This window comes from Bidens hawaiensis, unplaced genomic scaffold (genome assembly GCF_021521415.1).
Source record: "Bidens hawaiensis isolate Kalapana, Puna unplaced genomic scaffold, B.hawaiensis_p1.1 tig00009190_1, whole genome shotgun sequence".
In the NCBI taxonomy this organism is placed as follows: Eukaryota; Viridiplantae; Streptophyta; class Magnoliopsida; order Asterales; family Asteraceae; genus Bidens; species Bidens hawaiensis.
Window position 1 is genome coordinate 355,753 of NW_027491677.1, and position 18,343 is coordinate 374,095.

An 18,343-nucleotide genomic window follows, 5' to 3' on the forward strand; every position below is an offset into this window, starting at 1 on the left:
TTAATTTAATAAGTGAATGTTCTCTCGTCGTTTCTAGAAAAAAACTCATTTCACAAACTTGTCACATTCCATCAACATATTAAGAACCAAAAAGTTACATTCAAAAACTTTAAAGGACTAAACGTGACATTATACAATTTTATACAATTCATATATAAAAATGTTTGATTTTATCAAGTTCCACACGAACAAAATAAAACAAAACAAAACCCTAATTTTGCTTCCGATTAAAACCCCCAAATTCGCGTTCAATTCACACAGATCGTTGATCAATTTAGCATATTTATACACATGGTATGTTTAATTTATGTTTTGTGTATAGTTTTATGTAAGTTGATTTGTTATTTAATCGATTCGTAGCTCATAATTGAATTTTGAAACCCTAGCGATGTTAATTGTTTAATTGCTTTATTATTATTATTATGCGGTTAACCGGAAAATGTAAGCTATTGGTTATGATTAAGTGAATATGATTAGCTGATCATTTGGTTATGGTTTCGGTTAATGTGTTTTCGTTAACCGAAACCGAATCGAATTTTAATTTACTTGATTTGTAGTTAATAATTGAAACTTTAACGATGTGAATTGTTTAATTGAGGTGTTTTGGGCCTCCGGACTATTAGTGTTAGGTTATGAATAGACTTATTATTAGATTTAATTTATTTTGCTGCTAAAAAGATGTCTGCTTTATTTGAAATAGACTTTAACCGAAACCTAATCATAACCGAAAACCTATTGGTTATGATTATGTGAATCTGATATGTTGTGATATTCAAATCTTATACCGATTAGTTGCTGCTTTATTATGAGATTTCTATTATTTTACGGTTAGTTGTTTAACCGGAAAACTAAAGCGTAACCGAACAACAGCGATTGGTTATGATTAGGTGAATCTGATTAATTGATCATTCTGTTATGGTTCCAGTTAATGTGCCTTCGTTTACCGAAACCAAACTGAATCTTGTATGTTTGTGTTTTCAAAGGTTTGTATCTGTATCTCGATTCTTATTTTTGATACCTCTATTTATAGATCTGAACGTTTAAATTCATGTTGCAACTGTTTATAACCAAGCTTGGAACCAGCGTATTTCAGCTTCGAAACTTTATAATTTAGCTTGGAACATCTTAACTGAACCCATTTTAACTGGAACGAAGAAAAAAAGTAAAAAAGTACATTGGACAGTTAACCGAATTTAATTGGAACAGACTCATAGTCAATTTTGGTAATGGTTATGGTTAAGCAAACTTTCAAAACCGAAGCTTGGTTATGTTTATGGTTATAGTTAAGCTCAAAGTTGTTGAAAGCGAATAGCGGATGGTAGTGACAAGCTAAAAATACGCTACACAGCGATGGCGAAGAAATAGCGGGCACTATTTTATGTTTAGGGATAAGGCCTTAGATTTTTTTTTAAGTTGGGGTTTTTATTCATGAAATTAGTGTTTACGGTGGAATTGGTGGAGATTGGTGCTGTTTAAATGCTAAAAATGCCTAAAATATGTTTTTAAAACTTTCTGATATTAAAAGAAGGAAAAAGAAAATTACTTGTAATCCCGCTATTTGGGTGCCAACATTAGACAGCGATGATCCAGCGCTTCGCTACGCTATTCGCAACAGCTCTGGCTATGCGCGCTATTAACAACTATGGTTAAGCCCTCATAACCGAACCAAACCAAACCGATTTTGCGCACCTTACATATCAGAATTATGATTATAGGCGTGCTTTAATCGACTGATTGGGGGAGCCTGGGTCGAACTTTCAATTATGTACTTCTCATTTTAGTGAAAAATTTATTTGGAAGAGTTTTAAATACCATGTTACAAAATGTCTTAAGATCATGAAGCAATTGATTTGAAAAAAAAATTACTATAGCAGCTGAATTTCTTCAAACTGTTTTTACTGATGTCCAGTTCAAATCAATAAATCAAAACAACACACCTTATAAATGAAGGAATGCATTTCTTGTCATTATCAGTTTTATGGGTTATAATTGTTTTATGGGTTATAATTATTACTATTAAGCCCCATCAATATTGCAATCATACGTTATTAATGATATAAATATAAATTCATGAATGTTAACTGTATGTTGATAAATGTTTCTTTTTTGTTCTTATAAATGCAATGTTATCCTTAAGAAGCTACTAGTCTCACGTATAATTTATTAAAAATTGCAATGTTGGTAAAATTTGTGGTTTACTAATTACCGTTGATAGGAAGTTTATTATACACTTTCGGCCTTCTTGAAATGCTTTATTGAATCATGATATAACTTCTTTTTGCAGGCTGCTAAAATTCTTGCAAATTTGATTATAATGGGCTCTGGAATCTTGCTTAGGGGAGTGGCTCAAGCATATCGTCAAGCCCTTCAGAGTAAGCTTTTGATACACTGCTTTATTTTGTAACTTTGTTCTCTCCTTTTTCCGATCAGAACTTTTAGTTAAGTCTTGTAATATATTAGAAATACTAGTCATATAAAATACAACCCCCATCTTTCTTTTGATTGGCTTATAAACTTTTGGATATATCGAATAGTAACTTTAAATTTTTCTTTCCAAAATTCACATAATATGAAGAATTAGTTGTGAGAATACCCTATAAAGTCTGCTTCTGGCTTACTTCTGAGTTTTGATCATTCGCTACAGTGTTGACTGCTTAGCTAATTAATACTCTTAGTAAATGCCAGTTATGATGCGTCTGTGCACTTATTCACCGCACCTTTATGACTCAACAATAAGCATCAATGCTTCTTAAGTCTTGGTATTTTCTTAACCGTTAGATTTTACAGTTTATAGTGGATCAGTAAATGTTTCTGAATTGCTTTTTTGGTGTACGATACATGCTTTAAATTATCTAATCTATCAGCACATATGCTGGTGTTTTACTTTACAGAAAAGACAAGCTTATATTATAGTTTGCTATATGAACTACTTGCGTTTCCAGTTATTTATGTTTGTATTTTTGTTTTTTTTTTAAATTGACATGCATGCTAATGATAAAATTTGCAGATGCCTCGAAGACAGGTGTTGCACAAGAAACATTACAGAATGCTGTGCGTAGAGGAAGCAAAGTTATGACTGAACAAGAGGCTCGGCAAATTCTTGGTGTAACCGAGCAGTCTTCATGGGAAGAAATTGCAAAGGCAAGTACTTTTTATCTTGTTTCATTTTATTTATTCGTTTAACGGTTGTCATCAGTAGAAATTAAAGGTTTCAACTTTTTTTACACCTCTAAAATGCAAAGTTAGTACATTGTTTCTGATCATATTAATCATTCAATATTTTTATTATTTATTTTTTTGAAAGGTACTGTCAATTAGGATAACAGTTTTCTGATCAAATTAATCATTTAAATATTCAACACATCTTTTTTTATTTTGAAAGTTACTGTCAATTGGGATTACAATAATATGTTATTATAATTGTAATGCATGAGTAATGATTTAGTAAGTTATATAAATCGATCTGTTTGACCGATTTGTCCGTTTTTATTTTTAGCCATTTTTAAAACCTTTTTACAAGGAAATAAATAAACAGTAAAAATATAAACTATTGTTGTTGCATATCCGAATGTTTTAATAATTAATTAACTCTAATATCCGTTGAATCTTCTACAGAAATACGATACTCTATTTGAGCGGAATGCAACGAACGGGAGTTTTTATCTGCAGTCGAAGGTTCACAGGGCTAAGGAATGCTTGGAGACGGTTTATCAACCGAAAAATCATCCTGGCGATCCTTCAGTTTGACTTTGACTTTCATCGAGTAAAAGACCTTTAAAAACTTTTGTATATTAGTAGTCTGATAGATGCTGAGGAGGCTGAGTTTTTGTATTCTTGAATTTTGCTTTCTTGAGCCATTACTGGCCATCTTTTCGTGTTGTGTGACTATGGCGAATGGACTACAATAATACTCATACGAATGGGTTAACGCTCTTCTTGATCGTAACTTAATATTTTTCTGTAACGACTAATGACAAAAGTAACCTTGCTTTTATAAACTTCTAATTACCATTTCTATATATCAAGGGTGTAATTGCAATGCTACAAACTATCTTTACAAGCCTAACAATTTTACTTCTTTTTTTTGTAATTTTGTTTTCGCTAATCATAGAAACGAAACTTGCATAATTCTTGTCGATATTCTGCTAAACACGAGTTTGGTAAATCGCAGCTTGTGTTGTACATTAAACTATTTGTTGATATAGTGTTGTGGAAATAAGAATCAAATATCATTAAACTATTTGGTGGTTATGCACAAAGAGTTTAATATGTCTAGGTACATTAAATTACATGTGCATGTAGGCATACTCCGAATACAGCCAACTTTGCAGTGGGCCACCTAGAATCTGCTTAGCGACTTTTACAATCTTGATTAGAACTATAAAACAAGTAATATACCAAAATTATACCCACCTAGACTAATATTAATAAGTTATTTACACCATCAATAATTAAAGTCAAGTTAAATAAGGACACAATAATTTTTTGAAGCTTGACAAAGCAAAGATTTGCAAAGGCATCATCAACTCATGTCGAACTAATAACATAAGACCAAGGTCGAGAATGTGTATGGTTGAGATTGCGGTTTAGAAAAAATCAAGGGCTTGACAGTTATATGTGAACATAATGTAGTTTGCATATTTAGATAAGAGAATGTTACATAAAATGTGACAAGATAAATCACGTCTCGTTAAAGATTTTCTAAACGTATGCTTTGTAGAAAGAATTCAAATTCGTTGCTTCTTAAAGTCAAATTGATGTCACAAAAGGTTGGATTTCACATACTAAAACATATAAGTTGAACTGGGTGGAAATGTTATGCACGTCGTACTCGTTTTATCATCACTAAATTTTGTTCACTTAAGTTTTCTTGGTAAGTAATGCATATGCATAATGTACATATATGTGATAAAAACGCATTTCCATTGATTACAATAAACTGGCATATTTTTTGTTACACCTACCTTTGGTTATTGTTATATGATCACCACTCTCCTATATCCAGTACCCCCTCCTCTCATAAACACCACATGAATCTTCTTTCTGATTTGTATGAATGTTTTATCCGCAAATTCATGATTATGCATTTCAATATGTGAATCCGTATTCAAGTTTCGAATTTGTATATCCAATTTGATACATCAAAACATTGGGAAAAAAAATCTTATCCGATAATTTAGAAATATTTCGCATATCCGAAATTTATCTGAAATATCATAAACTTCTTAACACTTATTATTTAACAATAAAAAAATATGATAATTCAATATCCTAAACTTTTTAAATGTCTACACAAATCCAAAAATTCAATTATATGATTTTTCAGATAATTCAGGTTCAAAATTTAGAATAACTCATGTTTGATTACTAATAAAGAATCTTTTTAAAGTACTACACTGTGTTCGAACCAAACTTAGACTTTTTATAAGGTTAACATATAAAAATAATTATCAAATAATAAATAACCAAAACCGAATTTAAAAAACAACTCACGAGCCAAACTCGAGCTTTAAATGAGCCAAGCTCAGGCTCGGTTCGACTCGTTTGCACCCGACTGACCACACATCATGGTCTAATTATATAAACGTACAAATTGCCATGTGATGAGAACAGTTATTTACTCCGCCACGTAAACACCCCAAGCATGAGTATTTCCTCCACCGTAACAAACCGCCGTGTTCCGTCATCACCGCCGGTGAAATCAGTTGATTCTCCGGCGAAGAAGCTGCGGGAGATACTTAATATTCCCGGTGCTCATCTAGGACCTGCATGTTTCAATGCGCTTAGTGCGAAGCTTATACAACGAGCTGGCTTTCAGTACTGCTTCACTACTGATACCTAATTTTAATTTTAACTTTAATTTTAATTATTAGGTTTAGATTTTGGTTTTAGGTATATAAATCGAAGTCCGATTAATCGCTAGTCCCCAATTGTCAAATCCGGATAAAATCGGGATTAATCGAACTTAGTCGGATGAGGTTCCAGCCAATTTCTGGCCAAAATGTGTATGTGCATGTATATAAAACTGAAAATTATATAGTAAATGCCGATCTGATTACTCGCTAGTCCCCACTAGGCATGTAAACGAACCGAACGTTATGCGGGAAGTTCGTTTATGTAATAAATGAACGAGTATGGACAATTTTTTGTGTTTGTTTAATGAAACGAGCTAGCATGGAAGGCTGTTTCGTTCGTTTGTTTATTTATGTTCGTGAACGTTTGTTTATTTATGTTCGTTTATGTCTGTTTATTTATGTTCGTTTACATATTAATGGAATATAATTAAATATTATCTTGAAGAGTCAACTACTTAATGGTTTTATATTTGTTCATTTATGTTCGTTTATGTTTGTTTTTGCTCATTTACATTTGTTCATATATGTTCATTAATGTCCGTTATTTATGTTCGTTTACATATTAATAGAAAATAATTAAATATGAACTTGAAGAGTCATCTACTTAATGGTTTTATTTTGTTCATTTGTGTTCATTTGAGTGTGTTCATTTATGTTCATTTCAGTTTGTTTGTGCTCATTTGCATTTGTTCATTTATGTTTGTTTATCTTTGTTAAGTTATGTTCGTGGACTGATCATTTAGAACTTAAACGAACACGAACACAAAATACGTGTTGACGTGTTCGTGTTCATTAAAGTTAAATGAACTAACACAAAAATGCCTTTCTTCGTGTTCGTTCGGTTTGTTTATAGGCCTAGTCCCCACCCCACCACCTGACTAGCAACAAGCGATCTTTACAACCTTGTAGGTGAGGATAGGTTATAATGAAGATCATTATATGTGTTAATTGTTACCATAACCGAAAAAATGAACAAAAAATAACTATAACTTAACAAAACTGGCAGTTATGGTTTAAGTGAATATGATTAGCCAACCATTCGGTTATGGTTAGTGTGTCACTGTGAACAGAGAGACTATAAAAGAAACTGGACCGAACCTTTTAGGTTTGTATTTTTCTAAATTTTCTACCTCCATTTCTAGCTTCTAACACTTAAATTTATGCTGCAACTGTTAATAACATAGCTTGGAACCAATATATTTCAGCTTCAAAACTTCATAATTGAGCTTGGAACACCATAACTATGATATTCAATTGGAACAAAGAAAAAACAATACATTGGGCAATTAACCAAACTTAACCGAAACTGGCCCATAACCAACGGTTAATCAACCATTCGGTTCTGGTTAAGCCCTCATAACTGAAACGAACGGACGAGTGAAAGACCTAATTTGATGCAAACTGCTATTCGTTTAAACATTAAATTTGACTTTTGTGGTCAAACTTGAATAGTTTACACTTTAAACTTCACTAGTCATACAAGTTCTAGTTATTGAAACAAAGTGGTACTTCGTTGGACAATGCAAGAATGTTCAGAAACAAGAAGCATGTCATATCATATTTTGTTACCAAATCTGTATCATTTTTGGATTTTTGAAGTCAGAAGTTTGACCTTGAAAGTTGAAAGTCAAAATGTTTGATGTTTTCTTGAACAGGAGAAGTTGTATATGTGATTATTTTGATCATGTTGTCACTTGGAGATTACATTAATTGTATTTTATTTCTCTAAATAGGCTTTGGAATATCTGCTACTCGGTTGGGCTTACCAGACACAGGACTAATTTCTTATGGAGAAATGATTAACCAAGGTCAACTAATCACTGAAGCTGTATCCATTCCAGTTATAGGTGACGGGGATGACGGTTATGGAAACGCCATGAATGTGAAAAGAACCGTGAAGGGGTATATTAAAGCCGGATTTGCAGGAATATTTATTGAAGATCAGGTTCATTTCTTAATCATGATATCATAATAATATCTTTAGAAGTATGAATCTGATGTTGTTAATATATGCTAAAATGGCAAGGTGTCTCCAAAAGCTTGTGGTCATACACAAGGCAGGAAAGTGTTACCTAGAGAGGAAGCCGTAATGAAGATAAAAGCAGCAGTTGATGCTAGAAACGAGAGCGGTTCTGATATTGTTATTATAGCAAGAACTGATTCCCGACAAGCATTATCGTTAGAAGAGGCGCTTTGGAGATCACAGGCTTTTGCTGATGCTGGAGCGGATGCTCTTTTTATTGATGCACTTGCTTCAAAAGAAGAAATGAAAGCATTCTGTGAAACCGCTCCTCAAGTTCCTAAAATGGTTAGCAAATAAAAACATGTTTTATATTGAGAATCGGTTTTGTCCCATTTTAGTTATTATCATACTCTTTTGTACATCCGAGTCATATTTAAATGCTTTTGTTTACCTTTTGGTTCATTTTGTAACCGGTTAACGTAACATTTTTATATAAAACTTAAAATTGCATATAACTAACGTTTTCATGTACAAATTTAATGCTTTTATATATAAGACTATAATTTATCAATCTTGACTGTTGTTTTTAGCATACAAAATGACCCAAATGCTACTGATGAAAAGTTAGTTGGTATTTTATGTAAGAATTTTAAATTGTTATTATAGCATTATTATTATTATTATTATTAGACAGAATTACAAATTTTGTCCTTTAAAAAAAGCCAAATTACGGTTCGTGTCCTTTTTTTAGTTTCCTTGCAGGCGTACTTTAAACTTTTTTTTTTCTACACGTTATGTCTTTTACGCTAACTGGGTTAGAAAAACTCAGTTAAATGCCCTCACGTGAGGCGCATGTGAGGGCATTTTTGTCTTTTCGTCTACCCTGCAACTTCTTCTTCCTCTTTCTTCTTCATTTTTGTACGACTCTCTCTCTTTCTCCCCCCCCCACCTTCTCTCTCTCTCTCTTTCTCTCTCTCTCTGTTTAAACCACCACCACACCACTAACGGCCACCGGAGACCATGTTAATCGCCACCACCACGCCTCCACCATATACCCAGCACATGAAACCTGGCCCGTCGTGATCCCCTCCACGTCATCTACATCATCATCACCACCACAGCCGATTTTCCGACAAGGAGATCGATGACTGCACTGGTGGTGGTCACGGCGACGGTGACGGTGAGTATTCCGGCGACCAGAACAAAGCTCCAGATCTAACTCGCAGAAATTTACAGTTAATTTGAAGTCCAAACCAGCGATAACGGTGCCCTAACCGCCGGAAAAAGTCCGTCGTGTATCACCACCTCTTTACTGCACTCTCTCCACCACCACTTCACGGCCGCCGCCACCACCGCCGGAAACCACCTCCTCTGCACCCTAACTGATATCCAGAGAAGTGATTCAAGTGTGAGCATTTTAGGATCCGGTGATTGGGGATTTGGATGCTAGATCCGCAATTTATGAAAGCTCTAAAACGGAATTAAGTCGTCGGAAAACAGATTGTGACGGAGATTGATTCATCGGCCCGACCTAACTCGTTTCGACTCCCCAGGTCTGACCCAGGTACTGTTGGCCGGAAAATCGATTGTGACGGAGAGGGTTTGATTCCGGTGAAGTAGAAGATAGGGTGACGGTAGTGATGGATTCTTTTTAAAGTGTTAATGATGGCAGGTGGTAGTGTAGGGCGGTTGGTGATGGTGGTGGCGTTTGAGTGTGGGTGATGTTGGTGGTGGGTTGTTTGGGAAGAGAAAGGGCTGAGGTGTAGGTTAAGTTATATCTTATTAATTGAGATCTGCAAAAATGAAGAAGAAAAGAGGAAGAAGAAGTTGCAGGGTAGACGAAAAGACAAAAATGCCCTCACATGCGTCTCACGTGAGGGCATTTAACTGAGTTTTTCTAACCCTTTTAAGCGTAAAGGACATAACGCGTGGAAAAAAAAGTTTAAAGTACACCGCCTGCAAGGAAACTAAAAAAAGGACACGAACCGTAATTTGGCTTTTTTTAAAGGACAAAATTTGTAATTCTGTCTTATTATTATTATTATTATGATTTTTATTATGTAGGCCAACATGCTTGAAGGTGGGGGCAAAACACCAATTCTCACTCCTCTAGAACTCGAGGAAGTCGGATTTAAAATTGTAGTATATCCTCTTTCCTTGTTGGGGGTATCTATTCGTGCGATGGAGGTTAGTTCCTTTTTGCATTGTTGATAGGAACGAGAAATTTAAGGTACTGAAACGAAGATAAATAGCCTAATTCGAGATAGGCTAGATCTTCAAAAAAACACTAGGGTTAACTAGATAAACATCGACAAGAACACAAATGAACGATATTGCAATATAACAAAGGCCACTGACGGTTACTAGCATAATCAATGTTTTAAAAACCGGTATTTAACTCGTATCGTATTGGGTTGTACCGGGAGGTTCAACCAGGTTAATAGTTTACCTTGTAATATCATATAAATGTAACCTCAACTCAAAAAATAACCCAAAAATATATGATTCTATAATAAAATATAATCCAAAAATTAATCCATAATAAAAAATAATAATACAAAAGCATTCGATTTTCATAAAAATAATCCAAAAGTTTACTTGTTTCGTTGTTAATCGCTAGGTTAAAAGTAATTTTTAAAAATACGGGCTGCAAAATATCTAAAATCGCATTTTTGTATCAGTTGACAGTTGTACATGCATTTTTGTATCAACAATGATTTCATTATACTAAAAGCCGACAATACGGTTTATGTAAACTGCAAAATATACTTTCTACATGGGTTGTTTATACTTTATCATGACATCTGCAGGATGCACTGCAAGCAATCAAGGGTGGTCGTGTGCCTTCTTCGCCTGCAAGCATGCCGTCCTTCGAAGAACTCAAAGAAATCTTAGGATTTAACGCATATTACGAAGAAGAAAAGCGTTATGCTACGAAGACCGGTTAACCCGTGTTGCAAACAGGTCAATGCGCAACCGATTTTTCAACCGTTTTTGTGTTTTTAATTAAATTGGTTCTTAACTATATGCATTTATTAGGTAGCAGCAACCTAAAGGGCTAAGATGATACAGAACAAAGCTCGACCGAACCTGTTGTCGAAGTGTTGAATTCGTTTTTTTTTCAAATTTGAAGGGCTAATCGCGTAACGTAATTAGGTGAGGGACTGATTATGTAATTTACTTAAAATAAAAGTGTTAAGACTTATATGTAATAATTTATTTTTGTTTTATATTTATGTTATTTAATACGCATGTGTAAAATATTCGCAAGCACCACCGCTTTCGTCTTCCTCCGTTGGCGGAGGCAGAACCCCATCCTCGACCTAGACCACCGTTAGAAAAACACCACCACCATGTTTGCCATCGTCGACAAAAAACATCATCGATTGAGCGTTCAAATTTGAATCGGTATGGTATCGGGTTGGTGAGCCGAAATACCCATGTAGTAAAGAATTAATGTTCTAATAAAGAATTTTTTTAAGGTACTACACGAGTTGGAGCCAAGCTCAGGCTTGTTTAAGATATTTCTCCAAACGAATAAAAATAATCATAGACATATATAAATTAATTGATAAATAACAAATCAGCCCAGGTGGGACGAAATCCTGGTGGGCTCGAGATTCAAACTGACAATCTCACAAAACTTAATTCAAATCCTTCATCGTTATAACCCACCAAAAGTGATAAAAAAGAATTGAACTTGAGTCTATATTGGAGAAAACAAGCCTTCCTACTAGTTTAAGGTTTCTCCCAAAACAAATAAAATAATCCAAAACATATACAAACAAACCAATTAATAAATAATAAATGAGCCAAATCCAAACTAGAAAAACATAATAATAACTCACGACTCACAAGCCATACTCAAGTTAGAAAAAATAGTTTGAAAAAAACCAAAGCTCAAACTCTCACTCTCATAAATCAAAACTAGACAAGCTCAGGCTCCGCTTGACACAGTGTTGTAAAAATCCCGACTAGGCGTCAGTTAATCCTCAACTAATCGCTAGTCGTGACACCACCAACTTGTTGTCGATTAATCCCCATTTGTCCAAAATTGATCAAAATTGATATGCATATTTGAAAATATATACATATAAATTCCAATCCGATTAATCCCGACTATTCACTGTTACTCCCGATTAATCGTCAGACACTGTCCCACTACACGACAAGCGTTCTAACTTCTAATAACTTCTACAACACTCACTATTCACTAACATATTGTCAAGTGATCACCAAAATAATAATAAAAAAAAAAACAAAACATGAATATTATTTCCTCCGCCGTAAACCACCACCACCACCACCGTCTTCTTCAACCACCACCAAATTCCACCGGATTCAAACCTCCAATCACCTCCAATCACCTTATTGCTAGAGGTCCCATCTTTATTAATCACAATATAAAGTTTTTTTTATTGGAAATTCATTACAAAAACGACTTAAAACGACGTTAACTTTTATCTAAATTTCAAAATGACGTTTTAAAGCTTTTGATTGAAAGAGAACATGAGTCGATATACATAAAACTTATCTTTATTCAAAAAAAGCTATAAAGAAAAAATAAAAGCGCCGCCAAAGTAAAAAGAAAAAATCTTATTCCAACATTTCATGACACATTTCCTTGTCATGTATTTCCCATTCCAACCTAGGAATAAGCGGGTATTTATATCGATCAGTATCAGTACCAAAAATACCGGTATCAAATTTTTCAAAATCTTGATACATGTATCAAAATATTCAGTTCGGTTACAAATACCTGGACAATACCAAATCTGGCAAATCAATACCGATTCCAATACCAGTAGTACCCGTTCTGCTCATCCGTATACCAACTTCCAACCCAATAAAAAATACATCATTTATTTACATTTTACACAATTAAATAAATAAATAATTCTTAAAATAAATAAATAAATAAAATTCATCATCATCATCATCATCATCATCATCATCATCATCATCAACACCTATATATATTTCTATTTAAACAAACCAACCAACCCACCCGTTACTTTCTCTTATCTGTCTTTCTTTCTTAATTTTCCCCCAAATTAAACCAAGCCCTAGATCAAATCAATCAAGAACACACACACACACACACACACACACACACACACCAACAACAACAACAGGTAACCCTTCAATTCCGCTATTATTCATCAATTTCATTACTTTTTTACATTTTCAGACACCCTTTACGTTCAATTGCATATTCCATTTAACATATTTCTCTCATTTTCCAAAATCTTGATTCTCAATTTCTAGGGTTTCATTTCTTGTTTAAAAAAAATACATTTTTGGTGGAAATTGGGACTCAATTTTGATTTGGTTTCTGGGTGTTGTTGTTAATGGAATCTCGTCATCATTTTCGTAGTTTAGTGGTATGAATTATTATTATTATTTTTATTGTTTAAATAATTGATCAGAGATCATATATGATTATGACAGTTATTTTGATAATAATTTATGATATTTATGATATTAAATATTTGTTGTAATGATGATGATCTAGTTTGTATGATGGAATATTTTCTGCATTTTGGGATTGTTTTTTAGGGTTAAATATTCAGTTTGATGATAAAAGTCAATTAATAATTATGTTTTGATTATGAAATGGTGTTATGTTTGTTGTAATGTAATGATGATGATCTAATTTGTATGATGAAATGTTTTTTTAAATATTTGGTTATTGCAATTTCTAGGGTTAGTTATTCGGTTTGATTCTAACCAAACCAATTAGCAAAATTTATTCGGATTGGAATTTATATGTAGTTTTTCAAAATAATACACACACTAACACACACACACACACAATTTTATAGATAGTGTTTCAAAATAAGTATAGTTTTTTCAAATGCTTCAAAGATTTTGACTGTAATTTGACCGATTTCTGACCGAAATTTGACCGTTTTTTACTATTACTGATTTTTACAAAACTAGTTTTCTGATTCTGATTATTCAGTATATTGCATAATCACTTTCTTTGTGTTTGTAATACGTTTAATTTACATGTTTTTGATGGTTATGTAGGGACACGTGCCACCTGGATATTTTAGACGTGTGGGAAAACCAAGGGCTCAAGACGATTTAATATTGAGGAAGCGATATAAGATGCGGAGGTGGTTGTGTTGTACGTGTCAAGTCGAAGAATCTTATCCTTCAAACGAAAATGGCTTGATGAAAAGCCACAGTGCTAACATTGATGGTATGTTACATATTATTAAATAGTTTATAAATATTTTAAAATAATTTTAATATGATTGTGGTTCATATTGTTTAATTAATGCATATTTGTTTAATGCATATTGTAGGGCATCTAAACAAAGTACCGCCACCTGTCAAATTTGATGCACAGAAGGCGGTGCCAACGATCGAAGTGCCCGCACTTTCACTCGATGAACTGAAAGAAAAAACCGAGAATTTTGGATCAAAAGCGTTGATCGGTGAAGGCTCATATGGAAGAGTTTATTTTGCAAATTTAAATAATGGGAAAAGTGTGGCTGTCAAAAACCTTGATGTTTCTTCTGAAGCCGAATCAAATAATGAGTTTTTGACTCAAGTAAGATAGCGTTTCTTGTAATATAAATCTTCATTTTAAAATTAGATTATTATAGAAACTATATAATCTTTATATATCATATGCAAGACAACAAAGGTCATAAAAAAATCTAAAATTCTGGACCGTACCCAAATCGTTTGAAAAATGTCTTTTTTTTTTCTTTTTCCAAATTGGTTAAATATGATAATATATTTTTTTTGCATTATTTATTCATAAAAAATAAAAATAGAAAAAATATTTCTGGGATAACTGTATCCAACCCCGGCCTGTTTCGACCCAAACTAAAAGTGGCCCGCTTAAACCTGTTTTGACCCATTACTCGACTTACTTTTTTTCATCAGAGATTCAGAGTTTAAATGTATGATCTACATTTCTAAATATTTGAACGGGCCGACCCAACTCGTTTTGAACTGTGTCAAGATTTGCCTATTTTGACCCGATTCTGTGATGAACCGCTACCTGGCCCGTCCAAATTAAGGGTTTTTTTTTTCATTTTTTTAATGATGTTTGTCTTCCTAGGTTTCTATGGTCTCGACACTGAAGCATTCAAACTTTGTTGAGCTATGCGGTTACTGCGTGGATGGAAATACACGTGTCTTGGCTTATGAACTTGCAACCATGGGATCTTTACATGACGTATTGCACGGTACGTGTCTTGGCTTATGAATTAACGCTTTATATAAGTTTGAAATTTTTTTGGTCTGGCTTAAAAATCAATATAAAAAAATGCAGGCAGGAAGGGTGTTCAAGGAGCACAACCGGGACCCGTGCTTGATTGGGCGCAACGATCAAGGATTGCTTGTGATGCAGCAAAAGGACTGGAATTCTTGCATGAAAAGGCGCAGCCTCCAATAATTCACAGAGATATTAGGTCTAGCAACGTGCTACTATTTGAGGATTTTCGAGCCAAGATTGCTGATTTTAATCTTTCGAATCAAGCGCCCGATATGGCTGCACGTTTACACTCTACTCGTGTTTTGGGAACTTTTGGCTATCACGCGCCAGAGTAATACTATGTTATTATATTTCTATTATTAATATTAACAATTAACGCTACATGGTTTTATCATCAACAACTTTATTGGTTTTTTGCTAAATGTGTTTAAGATTTATGTAGATATGCAATGACGGGACAGCTGACACAAAAAAGTGACGTGTATAGTTTTGGTGTTGTTCTGCTTGAACTTCTAACTGGTCGGAAACCTGTTGATCACACAATGCCACGTGGACAACAGAGTCTTGTCACTTGGGTTAGTTGTTTTTTGATTTTTGTTCCTTTTGACTTCATTTTGTGGGCCCGCAAATACGCATTTACGAAAAAAAAATATTTCCACTCTTTTGCATTTTCTGTTAACAATCGGTCTTATACACGGTTACGAAAATTGTTTTATTTCAATAGTGATGAGAACTGCAAGAACCACATATTGCAGTTGTAATGCTTGCTTTTAAGTGTTACGCAGAAGACGGTTACATAACCGCCTACCCACTATCTCAGTAAATCATTAATGCACAAGTACACAACGTACAAGTGCTTTTTGCGATTCTCAACATAAAACTGGTATTGAAAATAATGCGTCTAGAATGTTTATGCAGTAAATATACACTTTGGTCGAAATTGCCGCCACTTAAATATATTGATGTTAAAAGACTGTGTCTTTGTACAAATTTTGAAAACGGGACCCACAAAACGGGGAGCACGACTAAAGAGAATTATGTAAACAAGTGAAATTGATATATATATATTTTTCTTTTTATCACATAAGGCTACACCAAGGCTGAGTGAAGACAAGGTGAAACAATGTGTTGATCCAAGGCTCAAAGGCGAGTACCCTCTAAAAGCAGTTGCAAAGGTATTAGCATTTGGTTTAACAGACAACAAACCGCGATCATTAACTAACTGACATATTGTTAAATGGGTCGGTTTCGCTGGTCCAGCCTAACACACACCCGAATATTTGACACGAACCCGAACACAAATTCGTGAAAGACACGTGAACCCGAACATGACTCGTATATTCGTGGGTTGACCCGAAAGTTATTTATTTATTTATTTTTATTGTTTTTACATATTAATACTTAAGTTTATTTTACAACAAAAGCACACATTAATTTAAAACACTCACATTTCAATTATAAAATATAAAAATATTATGTAATTTTCTTTTCAGTAGGATCGGTTTTGCCATTCAAAAGGGGGTGGCGGCGCAACTTGTTGCTCGTCTACCTGCCTCTTTATTGTAATTGGATCATTTTATTTGAAATGAAATTATTGAATTTGGAATTCCAAAAAAAAAAAAAAAACTTTAGTTTAATATTTACCCAACCAATTTATTTATTGCATAAAACACGTTTAAAAAAATATATAATAAGAAATAAATTAGTTAAACGGGTCAACCCACGAACCCGCCAGGTCGACCCGAACCTGTTTATACCTAACCCAAACGCGTTTATGCGTACTGACTGACATTTGTTTTGTTGATGTAGCTGGCGGCGGTAGCAGCTTTATGTGTGCAATACGAGGCCGATTTCAGGCCGAATATGAGCATTGTTGTGAAAGCGCTTCAACCGCTGTTGAGGGCTCCTGCACCAACAGCAGCAACTCCAGAAGTATAAAGGGATTTGTGACAGTAGATTTACAAATTTATATATATATTTTTTTGGTTTCAAGACATGGATGTTCAGATTGGCATGCTTACATTACATACCTTTGGTTAATAATAATAAATATATAATGTTTCATATAAATGAAAACATATTATTTTGTTTAGCATTTTGTATGAGTTTTACCACAAACTAGTTTGTGTCTAACATTGTAACTTGTTTTGAAGTTTATTTTTTAAAAATAATATATTGGAGATGATTCTAATATGGGGAAAGTGAATAATTTATGTCAATAATTTCATTATATATTATATGTCAGTATATATAGATGTCAATAATTTTTGTTTATTTTTATACTATAAGAGAAATATGTATATAAGAAATCTAAAGGAGTAAATTGTACAACTTGTCCATTATGTATGCTAGTAAACCAAAGGAGGTAAAAGTGAAAAATAATAATATCCTACGATTTAACCCATTAAATTTACTTTTGTTAGAGCATCTTCGATAGGAGATGCTAAGAACCGTCTGCCGCTAGCTCCACGTCACAAACACCCCCTTCTTCTCTCTCCTTCATCTGGCTGTCTCTCAATTTCCGAACGGTGCCAACAAGGCACCATTGGGTGTAAATAATTGATTTTGTTACAAACCAAAAATATATATATAAAAGAATGTTTGTTCTATCACTCTATGTAAATTATGAAAGATAAATGACATAATCATAATTACTAGCATGATAAAGTATGAGTTTTGTTAATTACTATATTCTATATATATATATGGGTTATTTTGAGAACCATGGTGAGTTTTAAGAACTCAATTTTGAACCACATATTTAATTAAATGATATGAAATATGTGGCTGAGATTAAATCTAATTAAAAAATGAAGCATGAGAGAGAATAAGTATTTTTGATAATTACACAAGTTTAAACGTTAGTTACACATGTGTAAAAAGTCGATTCGGTGTGTAAAAAAATACTGTATTTTTTTGTACATTACTTACACTTAAGTATTACACACGTGTAAAAAAAATTCGAAAAAAAAAATTGTTACGTTGAGTTTTTTTCGAGTTCTTGAAACTCAAAATGGTTCTCAAAAGAAATCAATCCTCTATGTATATATATATTAGATTTTAATAATTCAAACTATAATAATAACATATGGCCGGATAATAATCAATGTTAGTGATAATATGTTATCCCCAATATTGCTCATACTTTTCATTTTCGTTGCAAGACAATTCAACTTTAACGGAAAAATAACTTTGCATGCCTCTACGAGATGAGAATAATATTCTAAATAATAACCAAAAAATAAAATAAAAATAGATTCGACAAATTTTCTTATTTTGAAGCCTTTT

The 18,343-nt window shown here is 33.3% G+C and overlaps 3 protein-coding genes across 3 annotated transcripts; all 3 read left to right on the forward strand.

Moving 5' to 3' along the window:
- Positions 1–172: 172 nt before the first annotated feature.
- LOC143531470 (mitochondrial import inner membrane translocase subunit PAM16 like 2-like) lies at positions 173–3,936 on the forward strand. The gene is made up of 4 exons (XM_077026757.1): positions 173–294; positions 2,285–2,372; positions 3,008–3,141; positions 3,616–3,936. The coding sequence occupies exons 1-4, from the start codon at positions 292–294 to the stop codon at positions 3,745–3,747; spliced, it is 357 nt and encodes a 118-aa protein (XP_076882872.1). The 5' UTR covers positions 173–291; the 3' UTR covers positions 3,748–3,936.
- A 3,618-nt stretch (positions 3,937–7,554) lies between these two features.
- On the forward strand, positions 7,555–11,008 carry LOC143531471 (uncharacterized). Its single transcript, XM_077026758.1, has 5 exons — positions 7,555–7,800; positions 7,882–8,163; positions 9,883–10,005; positions 10,629–10,782; positions 10,858–11,008. The coding sequence occupies exons 1-4, from the start codon at positions 7,651–7,653 to the stop codon at positions 10,764–10,766; spliced, it is 693 nt and encodes a 230-aa protein (XP_076882873.1). The 5' UTR covers positions 7,555–7,650; the 3' UTR covers positions 10,767–10,782; positions 10,858–11,008.
- Positions 11,009–13,830: 2,822 nt separating this feature from the next.
- On the forward strand, positions 13,831–17,064 carry LOC143531472 (PTI1-like tyrosine-protein kinase 3). The gene is made up of 7 exons (XM_077026759.1): positions 13,831–14,026; positions 14,133–14,380; positions 14,900–15,026; positions 15,113–15,386; positions 15,498–15,630; positions 16,144–16,230; positions 16,865–17,064. Exons 1-7 carry the CDS (start codon positions 13,933–13,935, stop codon positions 16,991–16,993), a joined length of 1,092 nt encoding a protein of 363 aa, XP_076882874.1. The 5' UTR covers positions 13,831–13,932; the 3' UTR covers positions 16,994–17,064.
- The last annotated feature ends 1,279 nt before the right edge of the window (positions 17,065–18,343 follow it).

Excerpts from the sequence above, each read along its gene's own strand:
- LOC143531471 (XM_077026758.1), top strand. The coding sequence starts at position 7,651 with ATGATTAACCAAGGTCAACTAATCACTGAAGCTGTATCCATTCCAGTT. Across the intron at positions 7,801-7,881 it reads GAATATTTATTGAAGATCAG|GTGTCTCCAAAAGCTTGTGG; the intron begins GTTCATTTCTTA and ends TAAAATGGCAAG. Across the intron at positions 8,164-9,882 it reads CTCCTCAAGTTCCTAAAATG|GCCAACATGCTTGAAGGTGG; the intron begins GTTAGCAAATAA and ends TTTATTATGTAG.
- LOC143531472 (XM_077026759.1), top strand. The coding sequence starts at position 13,933 with ATGCGGAGGTGGTTGTGTTGTACGTGTCAAGTCGAAGAATCTTATCCT. Across the intron at positions 14,381-14,899 it reads ATAATGAGTTTTTGACTCAA|GTTTCTATGGTCTCGACACT; the intron begins GTAAGATAGCGT and ends TTGTCTTCCTAG. Across the intron at positions 15,027-15,112 it reads TTTACATGACGTATTGCACG|GCAGGAAGGGTGTTCAAGGA; the intron begins GTACGTGTCTTG and ends AAAAAAATGCAG.
- LOC143531470 (XM_077026757.1), top strand. Across the intron at positions 2,373-3,007 it reads ATATCGTCAAGCCCTTCAGA|ATGCCTCGAAGACAGGTGTT; the intron begins GTAAGCTTTTGA and ends TAAAATTTGCAG. Across the intron at positions 3,142-3,615 it reads CATGGGAAGAAATTGCAAAG|AAATACGATACTCTATTTGA; the intron begins GCAAGTACTTTT and ends AATCTTCTACAG.